This window comes from Lygodium microphyllum, chromosome 1 (genome assembly GCF_053477565.2).
Source record: "Lygodium microphyllum isolate KBCC chromosome 1, Lygodium_microphyllum_v1.1.10, whole genome shotgun sequence".
Taxonomy (NCBI): Eukaryota; Viridiplantae; Streptophyta; class Polypodiopsida; order Schizaeales; family Lygodiaceae; genus Lygodium; species Lygodium microphyllum.
In genome coordinates this window covers 154,042,278-154,055,993 of record NC_141135.1, presented here as the reverse complement: position 1 = coordinate 154,055,993, position 13,716 = coordinate 154,042,278, and the positions used below count along the sequence as shown (strand labels likewise).

Below are 13,716 nucleotides of genomic sequence, written 5' to 3'. Positions count from 1 at the left end.
ATTTAACTATCTGAAGCTAATAATTGTTTTACAACCAACTCATTTGCTTAGTTTGTATAGCCTCCTAAAATGTCTTGCATCCAAAAAAGTCCTAGGATAATCAATGTTAGAATATAACGTTAGGGCATTTTATATGCAATTAGTAAGATGAACGTATGGATTCAACAACTCTAATTATGTAGTTGACTTGGTTTTGATAGAAAGAGAATTAGCTTATATCATTCTTTCTTCTTTAGTAGGGGAGTAATTTCTTTGTGCTCCAAGACACAAAACACGGTTAGCCACTCATTTCTACAAAAATTGAACATCACGCTTTAACTATACTAAGTTGTGAAGTTACATGGTTGAAAAAGCTGCTTGAAAGCACTTGGGTTCTATGGCCCTTCACATTCTACCCTTATCATTTGTGTTAACAAATCAACTTAATCTTTGGTGAAGAGCCCATCCATGCATCAAAGAATTGAGCATGTTGAAGTCAAAGAGCATTATATTAAGGAGAATGTACATAAGGAGAATCTATGTGGTTGAAAAAGCTCTTTGAAAGAACTTGGCTTTTAAGGGCCTCACATTTTACCCCTATCATTGAGTATATTGAAGTCAAAGAGCATTATATCAAGGAGAACATACATAAGGGTGATGTAGTACTACATCATTCCAATGTAAAGCATAATGTTTTTAATGATTTTACTAAAGCTCGTAGCCAAAGAGCTCTTTTTCAAACCTAGACCAAGTCTTGGATGATGGAGTTTCCCTTAAAGGGAAGGTGTTTGAGGAGTAAGAAAGAGCTCATCTTGGAAGGCTTCAAAGTCTTCCTAACATTACTTAGTTCTTTAAATTTATTTCTCCATTTGATATTCTCATACTTGTATTTCAATATGTTTAACTTGAGGGAAGATGTAATCACACAAACATCATCACATCATTAAGGCATAAATTATGTTTCTAGTTAGAGTGCCTATTAGATCAAAAGTCAAGATTGACATCAAAGAGTGACATGATATAGAAGTAAATGCATGCATTCGACTGCAGATACACTTTGAACACATTTAATACACATGCTTGATTGGTGGAAAAGTACTCCATTCAAGGAAAGAATTTCACGGTGCATTGAAGGTAATATTGTAGAGCAAATATATTTTAATCCAACAATAAACTTTTGGAATAGTAAAAAGACTGAAATGTTCAATGCTCATATTGCTCTCTAGTAGACCACCACCACCATCAAGATCTTCCAAATCTTATATGAGAAGCATTTTATTAAGGCACCAATCTGGTGGTTTATTATTTCCAAAAATTTCAAACTGCACCTACCTACCTACCTTGGAAGCTGAATAGGAGGAGCTACAACTATTATCTCATGCTACATTCATTTTAGACTATGGCACCTACAAAAGCCATCCACAACATTCATTCAATAAATAAAGATACATCGACCATACTTATGGCAACTTCACCATATAGACAAATTATAGTTCATACTCCAGACTTGGATATTACTCTCTCACTTGTACTTGCTAGTCCTAAGTACGTTTCTATATGAAATGTGACAATTTCAACTAGCAAGATCATTGAAGTATAGGTGGCATAAAAGAACTCTTTTCTCAATTAAATTTGCCAAAATGATCTTACCCAGCCATAAATTGGTGTCAAGCACAACGTTCAAGAGGGCATTAATGCAAACTAATGTCAGATTATTCGTTTTGGGCTAAGCCTACCCAAATTATGTTGTTTTCAATTTGCAGCACAAATGGTTGCACAAATTCCAAATTAGGTTCATTAGATTACTAAATTAATTGGACTTCTTGCAACCCTGCTTAGTGCTTGTGACAGTCACACTTCATGATGCATGTGACCATTTCAATGTATTTATTGATGAGATAATTAGGTTCAGTAGATTATTAAATTAATTGGACTTCTTGCAACCCCGCTTAGTGCTTGTGACAGTCACACTTCATGATGCATGTGACCATTTCAATGTATCTGTTGATGAGATAATCTACTAAATCTACAGGGTTGTGATCATAAGCCGGTCAAAACACCGCCTCGCCAACTCTACGTTTCTATGTGTTTTGCAATGAGCCAGGAGTAAGGTCCATACAATGCCATCAGGGGGAAAAGGTGAAAGTTCCAGGAAGCCTAGTGCCTCCTCCAAACGTCCACTACGGCTGAAAAGGTCAAGGATACCAATATAGTGATCCACCATGGGTTCAATGGCATAATGCTCCTGCATTAACATGAAATATTGGCAACCTTCCTTAACAAGGCCCATGTGGCTGCATGCCCCTAAAAGAGAGGAGAATGTTGCACTGTCAGGATCGAGCCGCTGCTTCTGCATACCCTCAAAATACTGCAAAAGCGACTTGTATTCATTGTGTTGAGCACACCCTGCAATCATTGTATTCCATGTTACAGCATCTCCCTGTGTGAGATCATTAAACATACTTTGTGCATCTACTGGTGTTCCACACTTAAAATACATGTTAATAAGGGTATTAGTAAGAAATAGATCAGAATCATTGATGGTTTCAACAGTGTATGAATGCAACAACCTCCCTTGCTGGAGGTTTGCTACAGAAGCAAAGGCACCTAAAATGCTAACAAAAGTCAACTTATTTGGCTCTATTCCTTGCCCTTCCATGTCTGCAAAAGCTTGGACAGCCTCCTCAACAAGCCCATTAAGCACATATCCTTCAATAAGGGCTGTCCATGTAACCACATCTTTCCTTCCCATCCTTTCAAAAACTGTATGAGCATCAACAGGCTTCCCACACTTGCCATACATGTCAACCAGGATGTTGCCGATACAAATGTCGCATTCCCAATCACATTCAACAATGTAAGCATAAGTCAAATGACCCCCTACTACCGGCTCTTCCATGCAGCAGGCCTTCAATACAGGCAACAAGGTGGCCCGCTCAGGTTCCAAGCCCTGTTTCTGCATCTTAAATAAAAGGAAGATGGACTCTGAACAATAACCATATTGGGCACACCCATGTAGTATGGTGCCCCATGTCACCACATCTTGGGTTGGAAAGCTGCCAAACACATTCCATGCATCCTCAAAGCTGCCACATTTCAAGTACATGTTGATGAGGGAATTTATTACAGGGACAAAACAATCAAAATTCCTTTCAATCACTTGACAATGGATCAACTTCCCATGTAACAAATCATCAGGGCGCACACACGCTTGTAAGGCACAAATAAAAGAATCCTGATTTGGGATTGCACTACACTCACGTTGCATCTTGTGGAAAAACAAATGCAGGGCCAACTTTGCCTGACCATTGATTACAAAACCTGAAATGATTGTATGCCAGGATACCAAATCAGGCTTTGCTAGTCGCTGGAATACTGACCACGAATCCTCCATACATGAGCAGGCAGCATAGAAGTCAATAACTGTGCTTCCGATTAGGACATCCATCTCCAAATTAGCCTCTGTCAACTCTGCATATACTATCTTGCCTAGTGCTAGGGATCTTACACTACGGCAACCTTTCAAAATACTGATAAAAGTGATCCTATTTGGAACCATAGCTTCCTGTCTCATTTGGTGAAAAAGCCAAAAAGCTTTCTGAGAACACCCAAGATCTGAACATGCGGTTATTATTACTGTCCATGTCACAACATCTCGTTTAGGCAACCGCTTAAATATCCACCATGCATCATCAAGACTCCCATATTTCGTATACATTTCAATCAAGCTGCTTCCAACAAAGTTATCAAGCTCAAAATCACTTTCAACAGTATGCATATGAATGGCTTGTCCCTGATTGGAAGCTGAATCATCAGAGCACGCTTTGAGAATGCTTGCAAAAATTATATTGTTTGGTTTTAAGCCCTTCACTTGCATTTGATTGAACAGGGAAAAAGCCTTTTGACAATAGCCATAATGAACATACCCAGAAATCATGGCACCCCATGTTACCACATTTCGTGCAACCAAGGTTTCAAAGACTTTGTGTGCATCATCCAAGCTAGCACATTTAGCATACATATCAATAAGGATGTTGCCAACTGATACATTAGAATCAAATCTGCCTTCTACAGCATAAGCATGGATTAGCTTGCCCTGTTTGATATCCCCTAACACAGTGCAGGCCTTCAATATGGCAGAAAATACATGAGCATCAGGTTTCACAGAGGATTGTTGCATACCACTAAACAATGTTAGTGCCTTCCGCTCTTGCCCAAACTTGACATTAGCTGAGATAATTGCACTCCAAGCAAAAGCATCTGGTTCCAGCAATGAAAGAAATACATCATTTGCTTCCCACAAACTTCCACATAGGGAAAACAAGCGTATCAGGTGGCTGCCCAAGAATGCATTTGCTCCATATCCAAGTTTCTTGATAAGACAGTGCACCTTTCGACCAGCCTTCAGGTCTTTTCTTTTGATGCACCCTTCAATTAAATAGTAACAACTCCTTGCAGGAATGTAAACACCTTGTTGCTCGAAGTTCAAGACAACCTGAAATGCCTCAAGAAAGGAGTGGCGCTGACAAAGTCTTTTAAGCTTCAGGGCTGAGCTGTCAGGTCCAACCTGGGCCTGGACACCCCATGCACCTGCTGCCTCTGCTGGCAGTCTGTCTGCCATGTGGTTTGGCATCCATATTAACACCCCGTGTGTCAGTCTACACCTGTATCTTCCATGTGTTCAGGTATGCATCATCTCACCAAGTTTAATTGCATAGTACAAATTACCCTAACAAGCAATGTCCCAATTGTTAGAGAACCTTTTTCCAAGAGGCCAGTGCAAATTTTCCAGCCAAAAATTACCTTGATGTACAGCCATAGCCTTTAAATATGGTATTTACGCAGATAAAAAGGGTTCTCAGAGAGATTCAGGGAAAGTCTTCATATTATTTGTGGAGACTGTTAGCCTGCCTATTTTATCTCTGTCTTGTCATCTCCTGGTTGTAAGCTCCATCAGATGGAGACATAGAACTCTGTGGTTTTCCTAGGTTTGTCAAGCAGTCTAGAGTTTGTGTGGCCTGTGCATGCCAGTTTCCAGCCACCGGATGGCCACATCAGCTGCCACATCGTCTGCCACATCAGCACCACGTCATCTGCCACATCAGCATGCAGTTGGACTGCACGTCGGCCAGTTTAGCTGGTTTTCGGCTATTTATAGCTGATGTTTTGGGCTGGGACAGATTGCCTCTTCTTTTGCCCCTACAGGTGTTCTGTTGGTGGCTGCAGCCTCCTTCATCTCCAGCATGGACAGTAGCCTGCATACTCTCCTTCACCATCAATGCTGCTGTCATATTCAGCAGTATTCTTTATTCAGTGCAGAGTTCTTTCCTTCATCTCTTGCTGTCTCTCTCTCTTTCTCGTGTTCGTGGTTCTCTTTTGTTGCGCACTCTCACACAATGTCATTGCCGAAGTGAGTACATGGAGTTACCCCATCGAGAGGAGACCCCTAGGCTGAAAACACAGATTTTCAGCCATTTGTTCCTTGCTGGAGACGCAAATTTTCTGCATTCCACTGATCCATACAACTTAGCCAGGCCATCTACTTTCCTTACTTCGCAGAGATGTAGCTGATTTCCACCGTTCAAGACCATCTACAGAAAAATGCAGATTTTTGTGGGTGTTTGCAGGTATTGAAGATGTCTTATCATCGGTTCAATGGCTTTGATGACTCCAATGAGGAGATTTCTCATCACTCTACTAAATGATGGCGGGATCATCATGAAGAACGAAGGTCTTCAAGCACTCTTGTACAGTCTCAACATTTGGATCACCATTCTCCTTCTCCTCCTCCCTCTCTCCATGTTTCCCAAAGAGCCCGTTCTACTAGCTTTAAATTGCCTCACATGGCACCACCAATTCAAGTGCCTATTCTCCCTTCTTTACCCAAAGAGGAGCGGGTTGATGGTCCCAACTATTTGCTTTGGTCATGTAAGGTGGAATGCATGCTTGACACCTTCGATCTTTGGAAACTTGTTACTCTCTCTCTTCCTCGTCCTATGTAGGATCCCCGTGTGGGAACCACAATGGATCATGCAACCCTCTAGGATGGGCTCAACTCTACATACCAATCCTTCCTTTTCATGAGATAAAGGATGCTATCCTTGTGCATGTTCGCAAGTTGAAGACAACGGCAGATGTGTGGTCAAAGCTTGAGTCTTTGTATCATAAAAAGACGTTTGCCCACAAGATTTCTCTTGAGAAGAAACTTCGGATGCTCAATGTTGATGACTCTCCTTCCCACAGGATCACATCAACTAACTAGAGAACATAAGGCATGAGGTTGCATCCCTTGGGAGTGTTATGACAAAGAGCGCGAGGATTGAGACAAGCAATGCTTTCTCACAGCACAGAGAGAGAGAGAGAGAGAGAGAGAGAGAGAGTCAGAGTCAGAGAGAGAGATGCACGATGTTCTTGGGTACAAAAGACTAGTGTACCTCATTAGGTTTTTGGATAGATATATATAAAAGTGCGAATGTGCTAAGGGTGTGTTCACACCCGTGCATATATAAAGACACAATGGCCCTTTATTCCCAACAACCTCCCACCTAAAGGCAATGTGCCTTAAGAGAAGAAAAGAATCAACTAAGTCTAGGTATGTACAAAGCTGAAATACATATACCTATCCAACTCCCATCATCTGTCGGCAATGAGCAAACCGCTCTGCTGGAAGACCCTTCATGAGAAGATCTACCAGATTATCATCTGTATGCACTTTGACAAGCTCAATGCTCTTGCTGTCAAGTACATCTCTAATGAAGTGATACTTCACCTGTATATGCTTCGTCTTTGCATGAAAGATGGGATTCTGTGCTAGCATGATAGCACTCTGACAATCACAATGAAGAACAGGTAACTCTATAATGCCAAGCTCTCCCACCAGACGTGAAAGCCATAAATTCTCCTTGCATGCCTCAGTGGCAACCACATACTCTGCCACTGTCGTAGACAATGCAACACACTTTTGTAGCTTGGAGATCCAAGAGACTGCTCCTTCTGTGAAGATAAACACATACCCAGAAAAGGACTTTCTGCAGCCCGTATGACCAGCATAGTCTGCATCCGTAAAGCCAATGACAGATGCCTTCTACTTTCCAAAGCACACACACAAATCCTTTGTGCTTTTGAGGTATCTCATAATACCTTTCAATGCTTCCCAATGCTTTTTACCAGGGTTTGCCATGTATCTGCTAACCAGCCCCACTACAAAGGAAATGCTAGGACGTATAGCAACGATAGCATACATTAAACTACCAATAGCTGAAGCATATGGTATCTTGGCCATTTCATCCTTCTCATCATCAGATGTAGGCATATTCTCTGCACTGAGTTTCACATATGGAGGCAATGGAACCCCAATTGTTTTCCCTCCCTCCATATTGAAACACTGCAAAATCTTGGAGATATACTCCTACTGAAATAGATAGAGTAATCCTTTTGACCTATCTCTGAGTATTCACATACCAAGAATGTGATTTGCATCACCAAGGTCCTTCCTGCCAAAGCTGTCATGAAGACTTTGCTTCAGTGAGTCCAAGGCATGAGTATCCCTACCACCAATCAGCATGTCATCAACATACAAAACCAAGATAATCACGCTACCGTTTGCTGCCTTCTTGGTGTACAAGCAGTGATCCACTTGGCTTCTATGAAAACCTTGAGACTGCATAAATGTATCAAATGTATGATACCATTCTCTTAGTGCTTGTTTCATCCCATACAAACTCCTTTTGAGTTTACATACTATCTTCTCTTTCCCTTTTTCCACAAACCCTTCAAGCTGTTGCATATATATGTCTTCATGCAGATTACCATGTAAGAATGCAATCTTAACATCCATTTGTATGAGCTCCATATCTTCAACTGTGCAACCAAGACCAAAATGGTTCTCAATGTAGTCATCTTGACTACAGGAGAGAAGATCTCATCAAAGTCAACTCCATGTTCTTGCTTGTACCTCTTCCCAACTAATCGTGCTTTGTACTTTGGTAAGGAACCAGAAGTAACCATCTTGTAAACCCAATTTGCATGGAAGGGTTTTCTGCCCTTAGGCAACTACACCAAGTTCCAAGTGTCATTTTTCTCAAGAGATTCCATCTCTGACAACATGGCTTTATACCATTTCTTGTTGTCTTGTCTGTCCATTGCTTCCTTGAAGCAAGACGGTTCACCACAATTTATCAACATGACATAATCAGCCACATTGTTTGCACCACGAAAGAATCTATCAGGTTGTCTAGTAGCCCTAGATGATCTCCTAACCCAATGATCATTGTTTGATTACTGTTGAGCTTGCAAATTTTCATTTTCAACTTGCTATCCTGACATTTCAGCCTACAAATCAGCATTAACAACTTGTTGTCCTAGCTGTTCCTGCACATCAAATGGCTCATCATTATGGGCAATGGCTGGCTGATCATTTTCAATATTATTTTCTGCATTTGCAGGTTCATTTACAGCAAGTATTTGCTGCTGTACAGCAGGCACATTTTGATGTCCAAAAGGTATTTCTTCCTGGAATACAACCCTATAGACTTCCTCTATTCTTTCGGACTGTTTGTGCATGCGATCTTCCCGAAAGATAATATCATTGCTGCGTACTACTTTTTTTTTCTCGAGATTCCATAATCTATACCCCATTTCACCTTCATCACCATATCGTAGGAAAATACATTTACAGGACTTTGGCTCAAGTTTGCTACATTCTTCCTTACGCATGTGCACCAATGCTTCGTAGCCAAACACTTTCAAGTGTGTATATGAAGGTGGCTTGCCCGACCACACTTCTTGGGGAACTCCCTCCCCCCCCCCCCCCCCCCCCCCAAAGACCTGTTTGGTCACCAATTAATCGAGTGGACGGCTGTTATAACAACCTCTGCCCAAAAACCATGAGCTAAAGCAGCATGTGACAACATTGTAAGTACCTTATCTTAAATGGTCCGATTCATACGCTCTGCAAAACCATTTTGGGGCAGATTATGAGGGGCAGTGAGCTCTCTCTTTATCCCTTTGTTGTCACAAAATGCCTGAAAGGCCTTGGACATATATTCCCCACCATTGTCAGAGCGAAGACACTTAAGTATCTTATCAGTCTTATTCTCAACCAATGCCAAGAATTTTTTAAACTTGTCAAGCACTTCATCCTTACTACGAATAGGGTAAATCCATACCTTCCGTGTAGCATCATCGACAAAGGTGACAAAGTATTTCTTTCCCCCTAAAGATAACCCTGGCATCTGACATACATTGGAATGTACTAAGTCTAGAGGAGAAGATTTCAGCGAAAGAGACTTCTTATGAGACGTCTGTGCATGTTTACCATAAACACAATGATCATAATACTCAAAATCAGCATTCCCATCACCAAAGGTGGTATGAAATCCATTGTCATCTAGCTACCTTGTGCTAATCAAGCTCTTTTTGAGTTGAGGTACATGCCGTACAAGCTGAAGTGTGAAAACAGAACCATGTTGAAACTGCAACTGCACACTGCCAATACCTACAATGTCACATGCATAGTTGTCCCTAAGATGGACAACACCATGTTGACCCCCTGTATAGTCAGAAAACCACTCACGATGAGGGGTGACATAAAAAGAAGCACCTGACTCTAGAATCCAAGTATACATGTCATCATCCGTGTCTCCAAGTAAAGCATGTGTACTAAAGTGTAAAGAGACAAAGAGTACGTCATTTCCATTATCACTATCATGAGTGACTACATTCACCTCTTCAATTTTAACACTACTCTTCTTAGGCTGGCTCTCTTTCTTTTCTTTCTTGCTATCATTTGTCTTCTTGCCTTTCCTTTCTCTTTCTTCCATTTGTAGCAATCACGTTTAAAGTATCCCTTCTTGCCAAAATGATGGCATTCAACATCTTTACCACGTGATTTACTGTGTCCCTTGCTATCACATTTGCCTTTCTACTGTGATCTACCTTTAGTATGCAAAGCACTGAAAGACTTACTGGATGCATTGTTCTGCCGATTCATTTCTTCCATGAGTAGAGCACTCTCTACATCAGCATACAAAAGGATCGCATTAGAATTGCTCATAGCAATCGTGAATGTAACCCAACTCTCTGGTAGTGTGCAAAGCAAGAACGTAGCCTTAAATTATTCATCAATCATGAACTTCAAGGCAACCAACTGGCTAAAAATGGAGTTAAACTCACTCAAGTGAGTAGATATTGCTATACCCTCTTTCATACGCAAATCCATAAGCTTTTTCAGCCAATAAACTTTGCTTGCCGCACTCTTCTGGGCATACAGTTCTTCTAGTCGAGTCCAAATAGCATTGGCAAAATCCAAACCTTCAATGTTAAACAACAAGGCAGAAATCGATAGCTCAATGGTTGAGTGTGCAAGCTCATTTAACTCATCCTAGTCTTCCTGTTCCATATTTGCGGGCTTTGACCCTTTGATCTTCATCGGCTTTGCCTGCTTCTTCTGCAACAGGATATTATAGCACCGTTTTTGCCAAACTGCAAAGTTATGTGCTCCTTCAAGCTTCTTAATGTGCATGAGATGACTGCTGTCACTCCTGCCAGACATGATTTTCAGCCCAAATGTGACCAATAATTCAGCAAATGCAGGCCCGAATTGTCACACAAGTGACCAAGGTACAAGCAAGTACCAAACAGCAATAAATGACCACGTAAAAGCAGAAATTTCAGATCTGCAAATAAATTTTCAGAAGCACTAAACCTTGTGCTACAGCACTCCACAACTGATTACAGGTGTTCCAAGAACAAATACATCACATTACATGAGAAGTCCCAAAGTTTAGCTGCAATTTCTGTTGTACATGCACTCATGGGCACACGGTCAAAAGCCCCAAAATTTTTGTGCTCAAAGCATCAACCATACATCTGCACTATCTCTGACATGCATTGAATAGGCCAATTTTGCCAAAATAGAGCAATTTCAACAAAACCCCCAAATTTTTCCAAGTGCTAAATGTCCAAATTGCATGGAATTAAACCAGCATGTACATAAAAAGACCAAATGGCGCACAAATTTTGCCCAAACAGCAATAGCCCCAAATTGCACGGGATCCAATGTGCATCAATGTCAAGAAATGGGGTAAATTTCAGCCCAATTCTTGCATGTACATGAAAAGCCCCAAATGTCGGAGGCAAAATGTCACAAATTCCTGTAATTTCTAAGACAAATATCATTGTTGTGTCTTGCTTGCATCAAATCTGGACAAATCCCCAAATTTTTTGCACAAATCTGACCAAAATTATGAATTGTGCTTACACACACGAACGGCGTCAAAGGAAAGAGGGAAAAAGAAAAGATTTGGGGAAAAAAAAATTTATTTTTAAAAAAATTTGATGTGGGGTTCGTTGACCCGCCACATAGGTCGCCACGCGCCCATCAGCTGTCCAAACGCCTCACCCGTGAAGCCGTCATTGCGTGTCGCCTGCAGCATGTCGTTGCTCGACTGCTGCCCCATTGGTCCATTTCCGTGCCATCTATCGCCCGGTCCTGGTCACGTGCAATACGTCGTTGGTGCAGCAATCAACTGCACCCGACCAGCACGCTTGGTCACTCCCTGCACGCAACCACTGTACATGCCCGCCTGCTCTCCAACAGTAATTGTCACCTTGGCAGTCCCTTGCTCACCCAACTCACGCCTGACTACGCCTTGAGAAGCATGCACTCCTAAGATGTCTCAAGAAGCGTGCACTCCTTGCCTGCTCGGATACCAGTTTGTTATGACAAAGAGCGCGAGGATCGAGACACGCAATGCTTTCTCACAACACACACAGAGAGAGTGAGAGAGAGAGAGAGAGAGAGAGAGAGTGCAGAGTAGAGAGTGAGAGTCAGAGAGAGAGATGCACAATGTTCTTGGGTACAAAAGACTAATATACCTCCTTAGGTTTTTGGATAGATATATATAAAAGTACAAATGTGCTAAGGGTGTGTTCGCACCCGTGCAAATATAAAGGCACAATGGGCCTTTATTCCCAACAGGGAGAACTATCTCTTCAAAGGATATGGCAATGATTATGTAGACTCAATTGCCATCTCCAAAGCTCAATGTGTTTTATACCAGCCTTCTAATATCCAGGACCCGAGAGACTCTTCTTTGGGCAGAGCTTGCCTCATTAGTCTTGGAGTATAATAAGCGGCTCAAAGAGGTTGGTGCCAGTGGATTCGGCTCCACAAAGGCCTTCATAGCAGGTTCAAGAGGAGGGAAGCAAAAGGCGAAGCCAAAGAAAAAGAAACAAGAGAATAAGAAAGAAGACCCAAAGGGTACTAAGAAGAGACCCAAGTGCCTACACTAGGAGAAGGACACTCATCCAAAGGAGAAGTATTGGTGAAGTACTCCCATTTGAAGCCCAAGGAGGGATTTGAGAATTTAAAGGCTACCCTAGCTACCACTGAGTCTGTCTTCGTCTTCGTACATTTGTTTGAGGATATCGCTCTTGCTTCTTCTTCTTCTTCTGTGAAGAAGCCTTGGCTCATGGACAATAGAGCTTCTTCCCATATGACTTTTTGTCAAGATTGACTTCAAGACATGCATTTTAGAGGGGGATCCATCACCATTGGTGACAACTCTTCTGTACCTTATGGAGTGGAACCATTCCCCTATTGCCAGATAGGCAACACTCTTTAGCCAAAGTTCTCTATATCCCAAATTTGGAATTTGACCTATTGTTTGTTCATGGTCTTGCACAGCTAGGTATCAACCTTGTTTTCACACACGATGTAGTGACTATGGAGGATGCTTCTTCAGGCATGGTTCTTTGGACAGGTACATAAGAGGGTGGGCCCAAATTTGAAATTTAACCTATTGTTTGTTCATGGTCTTACACAGCTAGGTACCAACTTTGTATTCACATACGATGTAGTGACTATGGAGGATGCTTCTTCGGGCATGGTTTTTTGGACAAGTACATAAGAGGGTGGGCTCTATACACTCACAACCCTCACCACAAGGGCTTCCCATGAGCTAGGGCTGCTTTGGAATGCCCAATATGGGCATCTCAACTTTGATGCAATTGAGTGAGCTTTACGGAAGAAGGTGGAGGGACTTCCCAATTTCCCTCCTGTTCACACTCTTTGCCCTAGCTGCTTGAGGGGCAAGCAGCATAGGTAGCCCCATCCATAGGTTGCTTCTAGGAGGGCTTCTACACTGCTCGAGTTGGTTCACATCAACCTATGTGAACCTATGGGCATAGTCTTCCCTAGGAAGGCCATCTTATGCTGATTGTTGATGATTTCAGCCATTTAAGTGTGGCCATACTTCTAGCACACCTTGGGACGGGTAGGGTAAAAACCCCCTTTCATGCTGCATTTTCATTCACATTTTGCCTCCTACCTGATCGTTTTCACCTGCTGCACCTACACGAACTGCTGCTAATCTGTCCCAGTCCCCCCAATTGTTGCACACCAACCCGTGGTCACCTTGGCGATGTTGAAAGCTCTCTTCTCGAAAGGTAAGCTTCAACTGTGAGCATTCAGCCTGTTTTCCTGCAGATTTCAGACCTGAATTTCTGCAATTTTCAGCAAAGATATAATGAATTTTTCATCTTGCCAGCCATTTGCACACTATTTTAGGCTTATGTGTTGTTTGTTTGATGTTTGGGCAGCTTGCAGCTAGCAAATTACCATGGTCCTAATCCTAATTAGCATCTTGTTTCTCTATTAAACTCCTATGAGGGGTCCCATGTGGATCTAAAAAATGGAAATGCCTTTATTGTGGCATGGTGAAAACAAGGAGTGTT

At 41.8% G+C, this 13,716-nt stretch overlaps 1 protein-coding gene across 3 annotated transcripts in view; it reads right to left on the bottom strand.

The window, feature by feature from the left end:
• Positions 1-1,605: 1,605 nt before the first annotated feature.
• The window catches only part of LOC148041850 (putative pentatricopeptide repeat-containing protein At3g01580), a 78,473-nt gene continuing 66,362 nt past the window's right edge, over positions 1,606-13,716 (bottom strand). Inside the window, exon 3 of one of the 3 annotated variants that reach the window (XM_087683257.1) lies at positions 1,606-4,643. In XM_087683257.1, the coding sequence (XP_087539383.1) occupies positions 2,006-4,643 (2,638 nt within the window). In that variant the 3' untranslated portion in view covers positions 1,606-2,005. Of the gene's footprint in view, positions 4,709-13,716 lie in introns of all 3 variants that reach the window. The other 2 variants (XM_087683266.1, XM_087683248.1) reach the window with 2 other exon arrangements.